The sequence below is a fragment of the Numenius arquata genome, chromosome 5 (genome assembly GCF_964106895.1).
Source record: "Numenius arquata chromosome 5, bNumArq3.hap1.1, whole genome shotgun sequence".
Classification (NCBI taxonomy): domain Eukaryota; kingdom Metazoa; phylum Chordata; class Aves; order Charadriiformes; family Scolopacidae; genus Numenius; species Numenius arquata.
Genome location: NC_133580.1, coordinates 61,326,830 through 61,348,267, shown reverse-complemented (window position 1 = coordinate 61,348,267; position 21,438 = coordinate 61,326,830). Strand labels below are relative to the sequence as shown.

General features: G+C 36.9%; 1 protein-coding gene across 1 annotated transcript in view; it reads right to left on the bottom strand.

Annotated features, from left to right (window-relative positions):
* Positions 1–21,438, bottom strand: part of CC2D2A (coiled-coil and C2 domain containing 2A) — a 59,708-nt gene that overhangs the window by 28,224 nt on the left and 10,046 nt on the right. Inside the window, exons 5-17 of the mRNA XM_074147636.1 lie at positions 20,298–20,379; positions 19,329–19,505; positions 19,000–19,153; positions 17,455–17,591; positions 15,806–15,937; positions 13,671–13,880; positions 11,127–11,233; positions 8,126–8,266; positions 7,539–7,695; positions 5,338–5,573; positions 4,247–4,424; positions 2,863–3,019; positions 857–1,004 (exon numbers count right to left, since the gene is read on the bottom strand). Coding sequence (XP_074003737.1) covers positions 857–1,004; positions 2,863–3,019; positions 4,247–4,424; positions 5,338–5,573; positions 7,539–7,695; positions 8,126–8,266; positions 11,127–11,233; positions 13,671–13,880; positions 15,806–15,937; positions 17,455–17,591; positions 19,000–19,153; positions 19,329–19,505; positions 20,298–20,379 — 2,016 coding nt within the window. The remainder of the gene's footprint in view (positions 1–856; positions 1,005–2,862; positions 3,020–4,246; positions 4,425–5,337; positions 5,574–7,538; positions 7,696–8,125; positions 8,267–11,126; positions 11,234–13,670; positions 13,881–15,805; positions 15,938–17,454; positions 17,592–18,999; positions 19,154–19,328; positions 19,506–20,297; positions 20,380–21,438) is intronic.

The following is a 21,438-nucleotide window of genomic DNA, read 5'->3' as shown; positions in this document are numbered from 1 at the left end:
AATTACTCTAACGGTTGGAGCTTGGGTCAAAAATAGTAACAGGGTGATTTGGATGCCAGTGTCAGCCTCTAAATAAATAAAAATCTGACAGAATCTAATCAGCTGGGAGAGGTACTTGCTCAGTGTTATTAAGCATGGGAAAACTCTTAAGGCTTTACAGTGAAGTTACCTGAGGTCATTACAAAAGCAGACTTATTATCTCCTTGACTTTACTGGAATTATGTAAAAGCGACAAAACAGACAAATAACCTACAAAGTCCAACTTGCAGCCACAGGGCAAATTAGATTGTTTTGAATGGAATAATATACTCATTTCTGCAGGTCAATGGACTTCTGATGGGAAAAAAATCAGGAAAGACTATTATCTTGGAATGATCAGACAGATGCAAATTTTTCACTGATTAACTCACTAATAGTGTTAAGCCCCCATACCAACTTCTACTGCTTTCATAGCATAATTTTTATCATTAATTACAGGAAATGAATTTAAAGCATGGTTTTCAATAGCCTCCCCAAATGCACTTCAGATAAGAAAGAGCTGGATCTTCTGTTCTTGGGAAAACGATTACAGGAATGTTCCTTGCCAATATTCTACTGGAATACCATAAAAGTGAATTGATCAGCTTGAGTTTAATATTGGCTATAAATAATGTACTAAATGATAAAATTTCTAAATAAAAATCTATTTACCAAAAATGTGTACCCCTAAGTTATCTGCAGGGGGCCACAGCACAAAGTGAAATACCTAAATTTAAGGAAAAAAATTATGAAAATTCTTGATTATGAAAGTCTGGTTTTCTTTAAATACTAGTATAATCAGTTTCCCATGAATCACTGCAAATTTATATCATATTACCTTGGAATGCCTGTGTTTTGCTGAGACATTGGAGGAATTAAGGGGATTCCTTTTTCTCCAACTGCCCAAGAGACGCTATTGGATACTTTCCCAGAGGTCATTAAAGTCATTTTGTTGCTGCCATCAGCTTCAAATGAAAAGGACACACCTATCAAGGGGGAAAAAAACCCAAAGCCGTATGTTTATGCATTCAAATACAATATCTAAACATCTTTAAAAATACTTCCTGAAAATAAGTAGTCAGATAACCTGTGCCTTTATATAAATGGGGTAGTGTGAAACACCTTGATTCTGCTGCATGCTGTGAGGAAGGACTCTGTTCTACAGAAGCAGTGAAAGGCTCCATTCCACCTACAGAAGGGCCTTCCATTTGGGTTGGAAGGAAAGGCCATGCCTTGAACGCTATGCCAAAGGAATTTCTTTTTTACCTTCACAGATGCACACTATTTCTGGCAATTTTCAGATTCAGCATACTGTTATTAATGAAACAAGAAATTCAGAGTCAAAAATATTATGCATGACTGAAAAGTCAGTCCTAAAGCTTTGAGATACACAATTGCATATACAGTCATCATGGTCAATGACATTTATGCACACATATCCCCATGCATCGGTACAGGCTTGGGGAAGTGTGGCTGGAAAGCTGCCTGGTGGAAAAGGTCTTGGGGGTTCTAATTGACAAGTGGCTGAATATGAGCCAGCAGTGTGCGCAGGTGGCCAAGAAAGCCAATGGCATCCTGGCTTGTATTAGAAATAGTGTGACCAGCAGAAGCAGGGAGGTGATTGTCCCCCTGTACTCAGCACTGGTGAGTCCATACCTGGAGTATTGTGTCCAGTTTTGGGCACCTCAATACAAGAGAGATATCGAGGTGCTGGAGCGGGTACAGAGGAGGGCAACGAAGCTGGTGAAGGGCCTGGAGCATAAATCATACGAAGAACGATTGAGGGAGCTGGGACTGTTTAGTTTGAGGAAGAGGAGACTGAGGGGTGACCTCATCACTCTCTATGACTACTTGAAAGGACGTCGTAGAGAGGTTGGTGCTGGTCTCTTCTCACAAGCAAACAGCGATAGAACAAGAGGGAATGGCTTCAAGCTGCAACAGGGTAGGTTTAGACTGGACATTAGGAAGAAATTCTTCACAGTAAGAGTGATCAGACACTGGAACGGGCTGCCCAGGGAGGTGGTTCAGTCACCATCCTTGGATGAGTTTGAGAGTCGTTTAGATGTGGTGTTGGGGGATATGGTGTAGGGAAAAACTTTGTAGAGTAGGGTAGATGGTTGGACTCGATGATCCCAAGGGTCTTTTCCAACCTGAATGACTCTATGATTCTATGATTTGTTGTAATGATTTTTTTACCATACTTCCTTCCTCACGAGCTTTGTATCTATTATTCTGCTCTAGTTTGATTTGTATTTCATATATGGCAAATTTATGCAAGTCAGTCATCTCAGGACGCTGTTCAAATGTATTACATAAACTTGAACGTTCCATATACTACTGTGTATTACTCTTGTTTCCCCTTTTCCTACCTCTCCCTTGTTTCATCTTTATAAAGTCCTGGGGATAAAATGCATTGCAGGATGTCATCAAAGCAAATAGGAAGACAAAAAATTAATCAGTCAGTTCTTCAGTCGTTTAAAACATCAAAATCACTGGAGCTGTACTGATTAATACCATCTGTTTGCTCTGCGGTGTCAGAGGCCTGATTACTTAAATACTAAAAAAAACCCCAAACACCTTCTATAGCTAGCAGAGCTCCACTAATACTAAAAGCCAAACAGTAAACACACACATTTTTATTATACACAGCTTAAAATTAGTAAGAGACAAAAATTCCACAGGAAACTTTAATAATATGAATCTTGACTATTTTATAAGAGTCAGTTACAGGTGCTGTAAACGCTCTTAACAAGGATTTACTCCAAATCTTACACCAGCCTGTTACTGCTACATGGTGTCAGCACAATGAGAAACATGGAACTGAGAAAGACTGAGAGCCCCTACCACTCCCGACTCCTTCATGGTCCAACATCACACGCTGATTGCTGCTGAACTCTATCTCTTCCAGAGGAGCACTGCCTGTCAGAATCGTAGTCTCAGGAACAGGTATGAACACTTCAGCCAACAAGGTGGTACTGCTCATACCCATTGTTTCATATATCTAGGAAAAAAACACAGTGACAGACATAGTAAAAGATTTCCACATGAATTCATGAGAAGTTGAAAACATATTGTAGGGTATTTGGAGGTTTTCCTGTGACTTAAGCATGAAATAATTCATTTAAGGCAACTGTATTAATTTACTTTCTAAAATATCCAATTAGCAGACATCTAAGCTACCAGCAGCTAACTTGGTCTGAATTATTTTTAAAAGTACATCCTCCTCACCTTTCTAATGCACCTGAGAGAATAGTACCACAAACTCTAGCCTTTAAAGAGCATCACTGTACAATGTGCAACCACTTGCAACAGTCACCAGCATCAGGTGAAGATGCCAGAGGGATTCAGCCTCAGTAATTTGCCCTTACCATGAAAAGCAGGGTAGGGCTCACAGTCCCCATTCAGGCTGCTTCCCTCTTCCCTGGCCAGTTGCAGGCTCAGAGCGGTATGAGTGATTTCTCCATTCAGATGTTTTTAATCCAAGATGACGTTATTCCTTTTCCCTTTCAATATGCATGTTACATAAATGGAGCAGGCAAGGGGTAGACACCCTCCCCTGAACTGCCAGTGATAAGTCACTTAACGGGAAAAGTCATCTAACAGAAGAAGTAGGATCCTGACCAGGTCTGTCCTAAAAATATATTATATTGGCTCTGAAAATTATTCATGTGACTCATTCATTAATTCATACTTTGAATGGGGCTGGGGGTGGTTTGACTTCACTGTTGATCAAGTCAAGTGCAGTTATGGACATTACTAGCAATTAATTGTTTTTTTTTTTTTTTTCTTATTCCCCTTCAGCAAACATTATGATTATTTTACTGTGTGGACAATAATGTTTTAAGACAACCATTTTGGCAAGTTTATGTGCAATCTAAATCAGTTTTTCTAAAATTAAGAGGCTGCTCCACTAACATACTTAATCATGTCCCAGTTATTTAACTTTCCCCACGCAGCCCACAGTCATGTTATATAAAACACACACATATATAAAAAACATACATAAATATATATATCTCTATAAAGCACAAGCATCAAAAACTTAGCAGCAAAGTCAAATATTTGTGACTGGAGAGGCAAGGAAGGGGTGTAAGACTGATGATTTACAAAGGGTCTTTCACAGGGTTTTCAGTCTTTACAACTCTACTGTAGAGCAAAATACAAGCATTAAAGCAGTAATTACACAATATGAACTTTTTAAAAGTTACTATGATAAATCATTGTCTACCTGTAGTTTCAAACTCTCTGGCCAATTGAATATTTGTAAATTGAAAATCTGTCCAAAGTGAACTCTGAAATCTGAACTTATTGGTCGTGTAACAGTCCTTGATACTTCTTTGGAGTTGAAAAGGACTTTTATAAATGCTGAGCGTTTCTTCACATCTTCTCGTCGCAAAACTTCTCCTCTGTAAATACATCAAACAAGCTGTCATATAATTTTTAATAACATTTTTAATCTTTGGTTATTTTTAATGAGAATCTGATTCCTCAACAGGAAACAGACATCACCTAAATAAAGATGGTATTCTTCTAGAAACGTCACTACACAAGAAAGACTTTAAAACTATTACCAGTTGTTTTAACTTCTCATGAACATAAAATTATTTTAAAATGAACAGGTCAAATTTTAAATCCACTAAAGCCTCCTCCATATAAAAGGAGTTATTTAGGGAAACAAATTCCCTTCTACTCCCTTCATCCAAAGCACAACAAATTATATCAAATTGAAGTAAGATTTTGAAGTTTTTAGTCATTAGCAGTAGAACTGCCAAGCAACATTCCTTGATGAGGCTATTTGATAAATAAGTATGAAACAAGGCAGTTTTTAAATGACTAAAATCTGCTAGGTGTATGCTAAATTGCATGTGTAAATGTGGAAAGGAACATAAACAAGTAAATTTATTTATTTTATCCACAGTGAAATCTTTGGTTTACAACATGATTTCTTTATTTTCCCTTTGTTGACTATAGCACAGACCTGGCGTAAAGGATTAGCTAGTGGGAGTGGTACTGCCAGAAGTGACCTAGACTCCTCACAGAAAATGACTTCTTTATATACAGCACTATTCTGTGCAGATGTCAAGGAACATCAGTAGGTTCGAAGGGATCGTGCAGACACGCATTCTCCAAGCCCACTATATACAAGGTTACATGTGACTTGAAAATGGATTAAGTTGTATCAGCTTCAGAAGCAGAAATTTTATCACCAGGCTTAACAGAATGGTGAGCACATGCTTCTGAAGTTGTACAAACAGTTAATTAATAAATAACAGCAGAAAATCAGGAACAAAGTAATTTGCAGGCCAACATTTATCTTACCGAGGACACAGCTCCGTTGGAGTTATGCTTCCTGACAGGACCAGTTCAGGAATTAGAGCAGGTTCTCCAGGTTTCCTTCTGCAGTTGTGAGCTTTTTCTCTAACCTGCTGCTCTATTTCCAGGCTATTGGCCATTTTAGGTGGGATGGGCTTTACACGTTCCTCACCAAGATCACCATCTTCTACTGATTCTTCTTCTTCATTAATGTCTTTTTTCTTCTTTTTCTTCTTGGACTTCTGCATGTAAAAATAACAATGTTCTTCCTGAACTTGTTTAAATCAGTATTTTTTTTTTTTTTGATTCACCAGTGATAAACATGTATGAGAAACGGCTGCACAACTTTAAAATCACCACACATAACAATGAGATTTCTCCTATTCTATAGTACTACTTCAGATTCAGCAATGCATTCCATTCATATGCTTCGAAAACATAATGTGCTTCCAACAAAATATATTTATTTAGCCTTCCCAACTAACTTACAAAGTAAATGTGTTTCTTGAACATTCTGGCTAGCAGCTGACTTCTCATTCAGCCTGAGTTGCCGTGTGCATTCTGTTCGGATTGAAGGAAGGTTAGTCAACCAGTAGCCACAGTTCTTTGAGATGTGCTGTCTGCACACACATTGACAAAGTGAATGCACGCGTACCACAAACTTCGGAGCGCAAGCTTTTTAGCTTAGCAGTATCTTTAGCATGTGCAGAATGATCCCCTCCCTTCCATTATGCCAAACAGAATAAACGAACAGAAGACCACACGCCTTTCAGCATCTCCCAAACTGCAGAACTCCAGTGTTCATACACACGTTCAGCTTTAAAAAACTGCAAGCAAGTCCCTCCTTCCACAGACTTGCAGATTTCTTGGAAGCACAGCTTGCTTGGAACCACCAGACACTTCATGATTTAAGACACCATAAGCAAACTGGAGGAGGTGAGGAAAGCAAACAGTTTTTCCTCTCTAACTGAAGTATTTAGCCAAACAACTTGTTCACATATTTTTTTTTTAATAATAAATATTTTTTCTTTCTTGGTTCAATTTTATGCTACTCTTTTTGTTCTTTTATTTCCTTTTAAATTTATCTGGTCTCTTCTACCTCTAGCATCTTCTTTAGATTCATGTGATCTGTGCTAGCAAGACAACAACAGCAGTGATTAACCAACAAAGTGCCTTGAGTAAAATAAAATAAAGTACATCTGGGCATGAAAGGAAGGTCTATGTACTACATTGCACTTGGAAAGGAAAGAACTACAATCATGGTTTTCAGTCTCAAGACAGTTTGTGACTAAGAATAAAAAGATGCCGATGGCAGCGTTGGCTGGAACCACCCACCATGGTATTTGTGAAGGCACAACTGGCTAGGCGTAGACGAACAGTTCCCATCAGAATCAATGCTCAAGACTATCTGCCTTCATTTTAAGGTTTACGCTTATTTGTTTTATCCTAGAAGTGAATTGACATGATACTAATGAGTCACGTGCCCACTTGTGTTCTGGTAACAGAAATTTCCGACGCCTGCAGATCAGCTTCCCCTCAAACATTTTAAGTGTCTTCCATAAACGCTGGGCAGTAATTACATTTAAGTATAATCACTATTACCGTGAGGTATCCAGTACGTTGCCACATAACTATGAAAGCAAGTCTCATTTTGCTGGGGCTGCCCCAGGCTATTTCAAAGATCATCCTGTTGCAGTGTGTTGTTCTAGCTCCTGTATTTGTCAATATCCCCTTGAAGCATGAATGAGACCTTAACTACGGTACAGATTATTAGCAATAAAGCTTTTCAGAGGTAAAAGTCTAGAATACTAACTAAAGTTTAAAGCTCTGGGATATTCCTGAACATTAATTTACACGAGATGACATCAGCCGCTTGTTCATTAGGAACACCCCATAATTATTTTGCTTCACCACTCACACAGATTTCATCCATGGTTTCTCTTTGCAAGAAGGACATGAATTTAACGGGAATGCTGCAAAACTATTAAAGAAAGAACTGCTGAAATGCTGAAAATCAATAGCAAAAAGACAATGCTCCACAAAAACCTAGCATATTTTAATTTTTTAATTAACAATTAATTTACTAACAAAGTCTAAGTAGACATTTATGCTTAACTATCCTGATTTTTTTTTTCTGTATTAGAAGGACAAATTTTGAACATATTTAGTAATTTTTTTGTTTGTGAAACTGAATGATTTAAACAAACCTGTGCTTTCTTCCAGGATTTCCACTCTTGTAGCTCAGTTTTATACTCCTCCATTTTCTTTTCATATTCTTCCATACACTCTTCTAGTAATTCATTTATCTCAGCCTGGATTTCTGCTTCATACGCTTTTTCATCTGATCTCTGATCAACCTCTTCCCTTCAAAACAATAGTTATCAACATGTTGCATAAATTAACATGAGGGCTACAATTAAGTCTATAATATATAACATAATGTCTACTTCTCCATGAATGAATTTCATTATATCCAAAGTGTGTTCTATTTAAAAATACTAGTATAGATAGTCTATGACTTGAAAGTAGTTACCATCCAGAATGAATATAATTACTTTTTCTTTACTCATTAACCTTTAGATATTCCTTTCTGTTAGAGTAATTACTTGTTATTTTAACCTTCCTTCCTCCCCAAACTCACAAAGAATAGTGGCAGCCTCAACCAGTGCCAGACACTACTCAAATTCTTACTTATGCCCCCCTTAATATCAGAATTTTAAGTTCCCAAATTGACTAATCTTATTAAAACTCCACTGCTGGAAAATTAAGTACAAAAAGTGCTATCAAAACATACTTCCTCAAATAAAGTTTTATGGGTGTGTTAGTAAACTTCTGAAAGTCACGGAGGGATTTAATTTGTTTCCAAACTTTTATAATGGTCTTAAGCAACATTCTGTCTTTTTCTTGTTCAGCATCACGAAGTCTTCTGGTTTGCCTGGAAATATATATACATATGCACAAAATCAATCACAATTGCATAACTCAGTGGAACAAGAGAGTGAAAACTTGCGATACCAAAAGCCAAGTGATGTGGGTTTCAATTTGGTTGAGCCTGCAGTGGTTTAAATCCAAGGAGCATAAAACCCAGACTTGAAGATGGCAGGATTTGATTTCCTTCTGTACTCTAGTCTCTTGCATTTTGGACCATCTGACTTCAATTACAGTTCATTCTCCAGAGAGCTCGAAGTTTTCTGAAATGCTTATTACAGCTGTACATCATTAAAAACATTTGAAAGTCAATTCATGTAAACAACAGCCCAGGAAACCTACACTGCTGCTATGAAGTAATGCTTATTACAATTTTACATTACAAAATATGTTTTAAACTTAACACGCTTCTAACTCCAGTAAAAAGGACTTACAGAGATGAAGTAATGTACAAATGTATGAAGTAATGTAAGTCCTTTGACAGCCCTACAAGATTCTTAATACAAACAAAATTAACAGTGGTTTTTTTTTTTGTCTTGAAATTGGTATTTCACATTTCCACGCTCTACTCTGTTTGTAAAAGAGCTATTCATTACCACTTATAATGACCAACATGCACTTCTGATGTAAATGTTTATGCAGCACAAGCACATGCTGTTTCCAGTACTATCTCGGTAATTAAACACATCCAGTAAAATAATGTGATTGAAAAAAACAAAAAAAAAGATGTAAACTAACACATTACTGTTTGTAATATTCAGAGAATATAGAAGACAGGGAGGCTGAATTAGAGCTGAGAGAAGAAATACATCATACATTATTTAAAAGCATAAGCAAATTTAGTAAAAACAATAAACAAAGATGAAATACAGACTTTCCAGAAAGCAACACGAGTAACTTCTCCATTTCATTAGCTAGAAGTTTGAGTATTACTTATCCATGCAGCTTAACAACCTTTTCTTCTTTGTCTACCAGATGAAGCTACAAGATGAAGCTTAAAGACATAAGGAACACACAGGTCAGTAATTACACTTATCTAATGTATTCAATTTGGAATCACCTCTGCTAAAATACATCAGCCAGAAGAGCCTGACACTTGCATGCTGCCGCATAAGTTGGCTTCCTCCTTGGCAAATGAGGACAGTAGGGCTGGAATTGCTAATTTGCAAAAGTTTTCTGCATTCAGATGACATTTCTTCCTCAAACCGATGCAAAACTACAGCTCTGATCTTCAGACAGCAAGGAGTACACATCAGTTACGTTATTGGAGGGTGGAGGAAGCAATGAGATTATTTTCCATGCTACACTCTCTTCACATCTGTAATTTCTCATGAGTGTCCTACACTGACCATCAGGGAAATGCAATGTTAAAAGAGAGACAAGGCAGGTCAGATGTTTTTACCAACATATGTGGTCCAAGTTAGTATTAAACACCGTGACAGTAAAAACTCCTGAGCCCATCTGAGCCTCGTATGTGTAACGGCTTCCAACAGAGCTGTAGCCAGAAAGAATTACAGATATGAAAAGCCCTAGAATAATCCCAGCCAAGGTCATCTCACATTACTTACACGACACTGATCCCACTGATTTCAGCTGAGTTTCTCCTGATTCATCATAGTGTGACACTAAACTAAAGCACTCAAGACCTAGAAAAACACTTGAGATATCCAGAAAGAGTATTCTATCTAATTAGAATTAACCACCAAGCAAGCCTCAGGGTCGGTGTCAAAATCCAAGAATTTCCTTCCCACAGTGAACCTTCTCGTTACTATTCTCATGCTTTCCCTGGTGAGAGCTCCTGTCTCCAAGGTACTGGATGGTAACTGCACACCTCCTGCTCCTAGTCCTCTAGCAGATGTGTTAAGAAAATATTAATAAAAGCGACACCTTTTTTAATGGAAGGAAGACTTTATCCTTCAGTATAAAATACTACATTATGGAGTGTAAATGCCCTCCATAGATACCAATGTATTACAAGACAGCGTACTCGAAGGATGAAAATCTGAAGCACTTCCCAAACTAATAGTGAGTGCATATGTAAGTGTAAGCAGATGTAGATTTCAAGGCTGAAAGTGGAATTGTTATTAAAAAAAATTGATTTTTAAAAACATTATTTTGGGATCCACAATCTCAGTCTCAACTTGTGTTTATTGGTTGTGAAAAACTTTCAGATCTTTATTAAGTATCTACTAGTTAAAAGGCTGTTCAGCATGGATCTCCAAACCAACTTAATTTTTATCATACTGCTTACACATAGCTCACCACTGTCCATCTGCCAAAAATAATACTAACTTTCACTACCAAGCCAGAAACTGTAATATATTTTTACTACACAGTTACTGTCCAAGAACAATAATTGTAATCTTGTAAAACAAAACTCTACTATTTTACATATATTAACCCCACTAGCAAAACCATGGCCAAAATACCCAAGAATGGGAAGTGAATCAAGAACACTTGTGCAATGAAGAAAATGATGATGGAAAAAACTAGTTTTTGTGTGTTCAAAGTTACATCAATCACATTGTGTGAGCTTCATGCATCCAGCTGATTGTCTATTAAAACCTTACTTTAATTAAATTTTAGTTGTGCAAAACACACCAGTAAATACTTACTATGTAATTAATAAAAGGTAATCAAACCACTTTTGAATCAAGATTTCTGCCTAAGCTATATTTTCTTCATAATTTTTTTTACTCAATTTATCAATTAGAACTCTCAAGCCCTCAAAATTTTTCTAGAGCTATTTACAGCAGAATTTAAAAGTTTGACTTGGAATCATATTCTGTACCAGCATGGAAAGGAAAAAAAAAAAAAAAAAAGGAATACAGTTTTAAAAAGCGATAATTTAATGAATCCATACCTACCTGATTTCAATTTTGTATTCAGGTATGCTCTGTTGTGCCACAGGACTAGGAACACCAGTGTCACCACCGTCTATACTACATTGCACAGCATTCCTCAAAGCATGCAGCTTAAACGAATGAACAAACAATTAATAGACAGTTTGACATTTATGAGGCAAACAGTGTAGCGCACCTTGACATGAAAGACCTAGTTGCTACATGACAGAAAACTCTGAATTGTCTTGATTCTGTATTGAAAGGGTTTTGCCATGTCTGTGAGGTGCTGAGTCTTCAAGATGAAATTCTAATTAGGATTCCTGGACACATGAGGGAGGTTTACTGACTTTGACCACTGTGATGGATCTAAACAAGGGGACAAGACTGATCTTGGGATTATTTTCTGAAAGCTCAGCAATCAAAGGGGTAGGAAAAAACCCAGTGAGTCTGCCAAACAAACACCTTCTATAAAAGGTCTTTTTGGGCCTAGGAAGGGCCACTAAAGGTGACCCTAGAAAAAAATCAATAAACAACAAAAATGAGCGGATTGTGGATTTGATGAGTGCCTTACAGAAACTGGGAACCTTGCAGCAAAGCATTTATGCATAACATATTGCATGTAACAACTGGAAGAAGAGAAGGTCTAAGGACGGGACAGAACTGGGAACAATGGTACAGTGCAAGAGGCCAGCCCTTCAAGTAAGATTTGAAGATAGGCATCAAATGGTTACATGGAAGACAGACACCCAGTTTAGGAGAATGCAAAAATATACATGGCTGTGAAGACAAGAGAATGTAAAGGACTGGCTAGGAGAAGACAGAAAAATAAGGAACAGCAGTAGGACAGGAAATATAACTTTAGTTATTATGTTGCTGTAGATCTCCTTAAGGATAATACCGAATGTGAAAACAGAATGGCCAATAGCAATGCGGGAAACAAAAACAACTGCATCCAAAGTAGAAGCAATGAAGCTGCACATCAAGGAGCAAAGATATTTTAAACAAATCTATCAAACTGTAGAGACAATATAAGGGAAAGGTGATATATTTTAAGATATGAAGAGCAAGCATCAGAAGTGGATAAGGAGAAGTCCACTAGGACATGGCAAGGAGGGAGAGGAAAAAGAAGGAAGAGTTGTTTAGGCTTAAGAACAATTTGTCTGTCACAATATGGCCGTTAAATAATGACTGTTAGAGGATACAGGTTTTGAAACTGTCAGTACCAGAATGGTGCCTAAAATACCTAATTGTTAAAATCCGTTTATGAAAAATATATTATGCAGTTGCCTACAGTACTGGCAAAGTATTGTGGAAACACTCATAAAATCCCTTCCACACATAGGTTCCTGGAATGCAGGCATGGAGAACTCAAATCTCCTATTTCACTGTTTCATGGAAAACTATAGCCAATCCTACAAAAGCAATGACAGACTAAAGTATACCAGAGAATTCTTTGGGACACAGTATGAAATATTTGTCCAGTGTTAGAACTATAAGCTAATGCTTTATACCCAAATTCAGAAGTATCTGTACAGCACCTACTGACCTTCATTACAATAATATGAAAATGACCTTGCATACAATGGTTATTTTTCCCTTATAAAAGCTCTTTAAGATAACTATCATCACCTTTAATTTATGGAAATATGAATTTATATCCATGTACTTAATAATTAAACTAATTTTTAACAGACCAGCCCTACTACATAGAGCTATGTCATAACTCAATATTTACCTCCCATTTCTAAAGAGTTGTTATCCTTTCAGATTTCAAAAGCAATTTAAAATGCTTTAAAAATATTCCTGTGTACCCTGCTGATACTAGAATTGTACTAGCAACGCCTCACGTTCATGTACAAATTTGCACCAGAGAAGACTTCCGATGTACGGATGGAGGAAGAGCGATGGTACGCAGCAGGGAAGCAGCCCAGCCAAGGTCACCCAGAAAGTCAGTAACAGAGCCAGGAACAGAAGAGCCTACGTTTGGCCAAGGGTTTTGCTATGTCACAAGAGCGACATAGTAAGTGTGACAACAGCATGCGTTTAAAACACAGCATCTGTCACAGATATATACCTGGGAATGGGTCATCAGTTTTTCTACAGTTTGGTGAAATCAAACTGCTTCCTTTTGCTTTTCATCAACAACTGAAAGGCAACTTCACTAACTTCTCTCCATCCTCGAATACTGTCTTTTGGTGCCTGCCTGTCAGAGCCGCTGTATGCAATCCTGTAAAGTCTTATCTGTCATTCACTGGAAAACATTTTGGATACTCAAAGGAATACTATTTAAATGTTACTGTATTCTAACAATTATATTCCCTTTACCTCAGAACCTTCACAGAGTTAATTTTAAATAGAAGATCAAAGAAATCCATAATCTTAAAAATTCAGTTCTGCACTGAACACGCAGCAACCTAAATGAAATACTTCGGTTTTTATCTTTTGACAAAATGCCATTCATTACATACAATTAGAATTTATCGCTCTACTCTGAAGAAGCAAATTCAGCTTTCTCCTTAAATTGTCACATCATAATCTCAATAAGCTATGACGACGCAACAGAAATACCTTGTCAGTAAGAAGTTTGGTAAGATTCTTCTGTTTTCTTGCTAAATACTGATCATATAACTGAGCCAATTTAGCTGCTAACACATGCTCACGGCTAAAACAGGGATGATGGGTAAATATCAGTCCAGAAATATCAATATCCAATTGAAACGGACCCTGAAAATCTCCAGGTCCAACAAGATACTGATTGGCAGCTGTCGTTTTTATTGCCTGAAAGAAAAAAAAAAAGAATAAAATGGATTTATAAGCCCCAGCAAAAGTATCTTGGAAAGAGATCCTGTGACAGAAAATGACCCATTTAGCACTGCCTACATTTAACTACCGAGTCTTAAACTGTAAAGGCATCTGCAGTAACCTCTTTGCTTTATTGACAAGTGAGTGGCATAAAACCACCATGGGTATTCTACACAAAAGAATATTGATAGCCCATATGAGACTGAAATAAGAAGTTATCTGCCTTTACTGCAGGTTTTGCTGAGCAATGAAGACAATGACACTGTATTGGAAAAAGCAAAGGCTGTTAGTTCTCTTTTTACCTGTTTGTTTAGTATTGCTTTATTTTCTCTGAGCTCTAAAATAAACAGTCCAGCTCTCAGAAAGCAGCTTTCTTTGCAGACCATTTGGATTGTGCAGAAAATGTACTATGTTCTTTGCTTCCCCATTCTAATGCCAGGGAAATTCACACCAACAAAGCCCCATGAAAGCTTTCAGCAACCAAGCTGAAAGAGTCTGCTTCAACCCACTGCAACTGAAAGGCAATCATGGCTTCTACCAGTGCTTTCTGCCAGACTGCTACTGCTCCCCTCTTTGGATTTTTCAGGAGAGACTCATCACAGATATTCTGGTACCATAAAAGAGGAAATTATTATTTATGTGGCGTTTGTTGCAGCCCCTCCACAAGGACTGGGAAAAGGGGGATTGAGAGGGGAATTCAGCTGTTGCATAGCTCTTTTACAGGACTGGTATAAATGGCCATGAAACACACTTAAGTCCACCTGATCCTTCCACATAGAGTTTCTCATCAAAATGTTTAATATAACATAATCTGTCATAAAAAATGACAGCTTTGAATTCCTTATGCTTTAACTATTTTTCTGCTCATAAAGCACCCCTAAGCTTCATGTCTTTCAACAGTGATTTGGGTAATTACATGTCACTATTCATGTAAACATGGTGTTCTTGAAACATATGCTCTCTTGACCTATTTTTACTAACATCTAAGCAGCAACCTCTTTCCCTGTACGCAGAAACACCCTGCAGAGATCTGTGGTACCGGATGCATCCTGAGAATTGCGTACTTGTGACTAGCATCCATTAAAGAACAACATTCAAATCTGTATCAACAGCAGCAGATAGAAACACTTATGTTGTCCCAAAAGAGCAATCTACTTTAAAGTCTAAAAAGTCACAGTTTTTCCAAGGGGGTAATACAGCGCTAACAAGCAGAACAATTAAAGCTTGCTTAAAGCTTGCTGAATGGTTTTAATTGAAATTTATTTTGATTTCTACTGACTGCACACTGGAACTGCTGTTTGCCAGGGTAGGTATGCTGTCATTGAAGGAAAAACAAAAAAGCAAAAAAAGATCCAAACTGATGAAACATAACTCAAAATTAGTTGCTTTCTACATGAGCAAACTGCATGTAAAGACTTCTTCTAGAAGAGTTTCATGATTGCAAAATAACAATCATGCACATGCCTTTCAATTACTTCTCTCTTAAGCTGCAGAGAGCACCTCGTCCTGATCACCAAGTCTCTACCCGCTTCTACCACCAGAAGCTTTATAGATACACTAATGTAGGCATTACCTTACTTTGGCATGAGAATATCCAAGGGTGCCTCACAGAGACCTTAGTGACTCACGGACTTGAAGCAGTTTCTCATGGACTGTCTCTTTACTATTTTAACCAGTACTACAGCTAAACTCTTCATCCCTTTGTATGCATTACTTTTGCAGAAAAACACAGCTGCAATATACTTGAAAAAGTAAAGCATGTTTAAAAACCAGTTGTAGAAGCCCCCAAAGCAGTCAGTGCTCATGGTTCTTAGCATAAAACCCTTCGGCTTGCCAGGGTTTCTGGTACAGAAGAACTGGGATACTGGGTCTCAGGAACCACATATATGAAATATACTTACCTTTCTATACACTGTTTCAAGTTCTGGTGCAATGCCTTCTTCTAGTGAGAATATTGGAGGCCTTGTAGAAGACTGTTTAATTGGATTAGGCAACGCTAAGATTTTGCCATCATCACCAAACCACTTTTTCCCCTACAAATAAAACCATAACTTTACATTGTTTCTTACTTTATATAGAAATAACTTGTAAAATTATAATTCTTATGAAGAGGAATTCCAGAAGAAAAGGTGACTATAAATTGTTTGTGACTGAATTAACCAAAACTTTTCTAAGTTTCTGAACTTTTTCTAAGATTTCATTTTCACCAAAATGAAATCTTCAAATATAATATAGATAAGTTTTGAAACCAGAAGACCAAGAGCTTGCTCAAACTTTAAATAGACTGAATTTCTTCCTTCAACATTGTGTTACAGATTTGAAAGTAAAGAAAAAAAACAACCAATACTTGCATTGCTTAATATTTAAATGTTGTTTTCTTAAATTGCTAAAATTGAGAGAATAGTAATGTTTTACACAAGACTGCCACCCACATATTCAAATTGAATTATAAAAATCATAAAGCATAGAATTAAAGACCTAAATGGGAGCTCAGAGAGATCATTTATCAAAGGATCTCTCAACTCTTCTAGTCCACAAGCTGAACTAATTTAACAGTATCTATAAAAGCAGATGAGGTAAGTATCTTACACACCAATTGCTATCCATGACTTCACATGTTAAACATTGCCCTAATTCATCCCTCTGCTCTCATGTCCTGGATTCAAGAATAGCTTAAATGAGCGCAGCTGCTGACAGATGCCACCCTGCCCTCTTATTCCCACATCTGGTTTAAGCTGACCCTAAGCTGATGCAGTAACATGGTGAAGCAAACCAGAAAACAAACTGGGTTGAAGCTAGCCAGTTAAAAATTTCAGATCCAAATATTCCCAACCTAATTCACAAAAGTACCACTGCTAGCCCTGGAAGAATTCATATAATCAAAACAAAATATAAAGGGCAAGTGCTGTACAATAGCTTAAATCTATACTAAACTATACATATATAGCAGGATAAAATATATCCAAGCCACCTTCACGGTGTTTCCGTAAGCCATTCTTAAAAATCTAACATGATTCTAAAACCTCTCCATATAATCTATATGAATATTTAACTACCCTTACAGTCTGATCAGTAAATTTCTACAACTATTACTTCATATGATCTTCAGAGGACACAGAAAACAGCCGTTCCATATTGCTTCCTTTTGTTGTGATCTTCTAGTAAATAATAACAACAGCTCTTGCGTAAGTCTTTATACATACCACTAGGTCTCACAACATTTTATAAAAAAGTACATTACAATTCCCCCATTGTAGTGGCAACTAAACTCCTGCACAGGCAAGTGAAGTGATTTGTTCCCCAGCAGGCTATGAGCAGAGCCAGGAAAAGACACCAGTCTTCTAAGACCCAATCTGGTGCTCTGACTATTGGGATACACTAAAACACACTCCTACAAGAATCCTCATTTCCTGATGTCTGATAATGCTAAACATTTTAAAGAGGAAAGCCCCATATTACCATAACCATCTACCTACTTACCTATAATAAAATAAAATACTGATAAATAAAGGATTTTAAAAAGAAAACTAAGAAGGTAGTGGTGACTTACTTGCTCCTGTCTGAGTATTCTGTTTTCTAATATATTTTGATTAGACTGTGATACGAAGGGCCTTTCTCCTGTGTAAAGACCCTCATCCTCAAGGTACCTAGGCTGCACGTTTCCAGGCATCTTCTCAGAAGCGGGCACTAATGAGAAATTAAATAGAAAAGCATGTAACATTTCTAAAAACTGTAATTCTAGTTTATTAATTCTCTAATAGCCTATGCCATTCTTAAATGAACGGCACTGCATATTAAGCATGCTGTCAGAAATATTCTTCTAACTAGGAACACAGAAATAAATATATAACCAAAACAGGTCCTTTTCTTAATCAGGACAGATCCACAGTTTAAATCTATCATAAAAGTGTCACAAGTCTTCAAAACAGACAATTAAACATTTCCTCACCAAAAAATACTTTAAATAACTTAGTGGAGTTTAGTTTTACTGGTTGCTTGCAAAACATTGTGAAAAACCCATTAGCAGCAACAACTGACCAGACAAATATTTCTAAGCCTTTCCCATATAAAGAGAAACTTTAACTGAGATTAATCGGAACTACTGTTACTGGTTTGCTTAAGCTACTCTTGTACAAAATACAAAACACACATAAAAAGTCTCATTAGCCCAATAGCAGTAAGTGGAATTCTTTAAAGCCTGACTACAGAATTATCTCATTGGTGTATAGAGGCTCAGTTTTCAAGGAACAATCGCAAAACGCGGAGAGTTTATACTGAAGGTTACAATAAAAGTTATCCCCCAAATCAGAACGCAGGGGACCACACTGGGAGCAGTCAGAACTAAGGTACAAGACACAAAAAACCAGAGGCATCCAATGTCGACATTGCACTGCAAGCTCTGCTGATACCATTCCAGTACAGACCACCAAGATACTCATTTCTGTTTCCTCCACTTCAAATATCAAATAGCAAGTGATATTATAAAGCAATTTTTCCAGACTTTGCAGTTCTATGTGAATAAGGCAAAAAGGTCAGAGCCATGATCAATGTTGACTGACTATTTCCAATTCACAAAATCAGATTTTGGGAAAAGGGTCCCTTGAATTACAAAAATCCTCCTGTTACTTACATGAGTCTCGACAAACTTCCCACATGGAAAAAATTGCAGATGTGGCCAAGTGAAGAAATAGTGAAAGTTATAATGTACAGTGCGTGAGCCACTCTTTGTACCTAAATGTGTGTACCCAGTAACCTGCTGCATATGTTAAATAATGTAATAGCTAAACCACATGGAAAGAGGGGCCAGACAGCTTGCCTTTACAATAGAGAGTACGAAGATAATTATGCCAGAGGAACTGATGCGCCCCGAGTTCACTTGCTAGCATGCCAGCTGGTGACCTGCTGAGGTGTGCATGTTCCTAGTTAATCCATTTTGTCAGACCTTTTCAGACTTGACCGGATGATCAGTGTCAGAGAAATGCAATTAAATCTCTCTCTACTGCCAGAGACAGTCTGATAGATGTTTTCCAGCAGATCAAAGGGTGCCATGCTATGCAAAATCCAGGAACAAAATGGATAAGCACAGTCTTCATACCTGCCTGCATGCTGGGAATGAAGAGAAATTCTTTTTCCCTTTTTAGTTGATCTGAATAGTTTTCACAATCAGCAGGTTTCATTACTAGAAGATCTTCGGTTGTCTGTCCCATAATCAATAAATCATCATCTTTAACTAGGCATACGTCTTCATCCTATAGTTTAAGTGCAAACATCTCTGTTAGTTCATCTGTTTCTTAAAATTGAGATCTTTAGAAAGCATAATTTCAGAATTTTTAAGGGAACAAAAGTTGTCATTTTGTATTAGAAGATTAGAATTAATTGAAGAAGTCTGAATAAAAATATGAACATTTATTCTATAGCTCACACCGTTTCATCCTCCTCTTGTTCATTCTCATGGGTTTCTACACGTTCTTCTTCTGCCTCCTCTTCTTCATTTAATTCAATCCTTTTCCTGGCTCCAGCCTTTATACTCTCTGGTTCAGGATCAAAATTGAAGGTAAAGAAATTATACGCTTCTTCAGCAGAAGGAAAATCATTCTGGAGCTAAGAAAAGAAGACAAAGATACTTTAATATGACATTTATGAGAAATTTAGGGCAAGTGAAGATATCTTTCCATTAATAATGGCAATAACAGCATGTATAAACACTTGACACAGAATAGTAATTATTTTATATCAAAAAGAAGTCACCCAAATGCTGAAGCTCACTGAAATTTTTAAATAATACTTGAAATGTTCTCTATTGCTACAACATTATTTCATTAAATATTTCTGGCAATGTTTTATTTAAAAAAGTTACCTGGTTCAATTTAACCAGGTTATTGTTTTAACAATTTGTGAACGAGAAATGCCAAAGTTGAAATTCTGGCCATAATGCAGATATCCAGGTGAATGATATGAAGAGAAATTTCTAATGGCATTTTGCCTCTTGAAGGACCCAAGCTCCTTTAGTGTTAGGATAAATCCTCTAATGAAAGAATTAACAGTAGCATTTTGTGGCTAATAAATACAAATACACTAATTTGTAAATTGCTTTAACTGCCAATTGGTGGCATTCAAGAGAAAGGATTTAAACAGAAGAAACATTTTTCCTCCAGTGATTGTGTCCATATGGATTTACTTTATTTTTTTTTAAATCAAATGACCCAAAGCCATTCTTATATTTGATGATACTTCAATTGTTGGCATATACTGTTTGCAAATTTTTAAATTAAATAAAACCTTCCCTGCTGCTTAAGACTGAATTCTGTCTGCTTCTTCAAACAGAATCACGAAGCCGTACAAAGTTTAAATGAAATCAGTATCAGTTATTGAAATGAAAGAATTGATACTTACTGTTGACTTTTGCTTAAGCTTTTTGACAGATTCACGAAACTTTATTTTTGATGGTAAGTGGAATTCATCCTCTTGCACCTCCCTAAATTTATCAGTATCAGACTGCATAAAAATATATACGCAAGTTTACATACAATTACTGATCCATAAAAAAAAAGACAGCTGAATACAGAGATTAGATACTGCATTTTCACAGAAAAAAAAAAACCCGAACAAAATATAAAAACAGTTGCTGTGGTTAACAATTATACTGATTTTATATTTATTTTAAATGGGTACATCTATTTATTACTTAACTCCTTTCTCCTTTGAGTCAAGAAATAGACTCAAGAAATGGTCTATGGCATAAATGTTAGTTTACTTTCTTCACTGCTGACAAGATTGTTCTTTCTGCACTCCCAAACAACCGCAAGGGGGAGAAACGGGGTAGCAATGCAAAATCTTCCCATCTGCAGATGAGAGCTGACAGACAGCACAAGCTGGGCAGCGGTGGCAATAGTGCTGCTGACAGACACTGCTGACCAAGGAAGGGAATCAGGGAGCTAAGGGCAGCTTCTCATATAGCCCCTGCTGCAACCAGGAAAAACCTGCTTTCCTGATGATACAAAAAAGGTGGTGTCCGTTGCTTGGATGCTTAAATACAAACTTGATTATTTGTTTTGTTCTCTCTCAAACAATTATTGCTAGGCTACTTTAAAACTCCATGGGTGATGCTCCTCTACCTTTTCAAGAAAGGAGGTGGCATAGTTATCCAGTTCCAGTTTTCTGAAGCCTTTCTGTGGCCCTACAGATCACTGTAAGCATCACTGGTTCCGAGGTTGCTTCAGCAAGTTCACTTAAGGGCTTCTAAGTGATTTTCATCAGGCCCAGCCAACATAACATATCTAACATTCTATTTGTTTTTCCTCCTTGTGGCCTGAATTCTTAAAGGAAGACATTTCCCAAGTTTACATCTATTCAACCTAAACTTCAAAATAATAACAGCAAAAAGAAATTCTCAAACCCTGTCAATCTCATGGCCACTTATCTAACAACAAAACAAGACTTCATATGTGTGTAAATAAGTACAGGAAACAAAACCAACAGAAGGAAGGCTTCAGACACACTTTATACAAAATTAGTAAAGGACTTTAATAAGGGT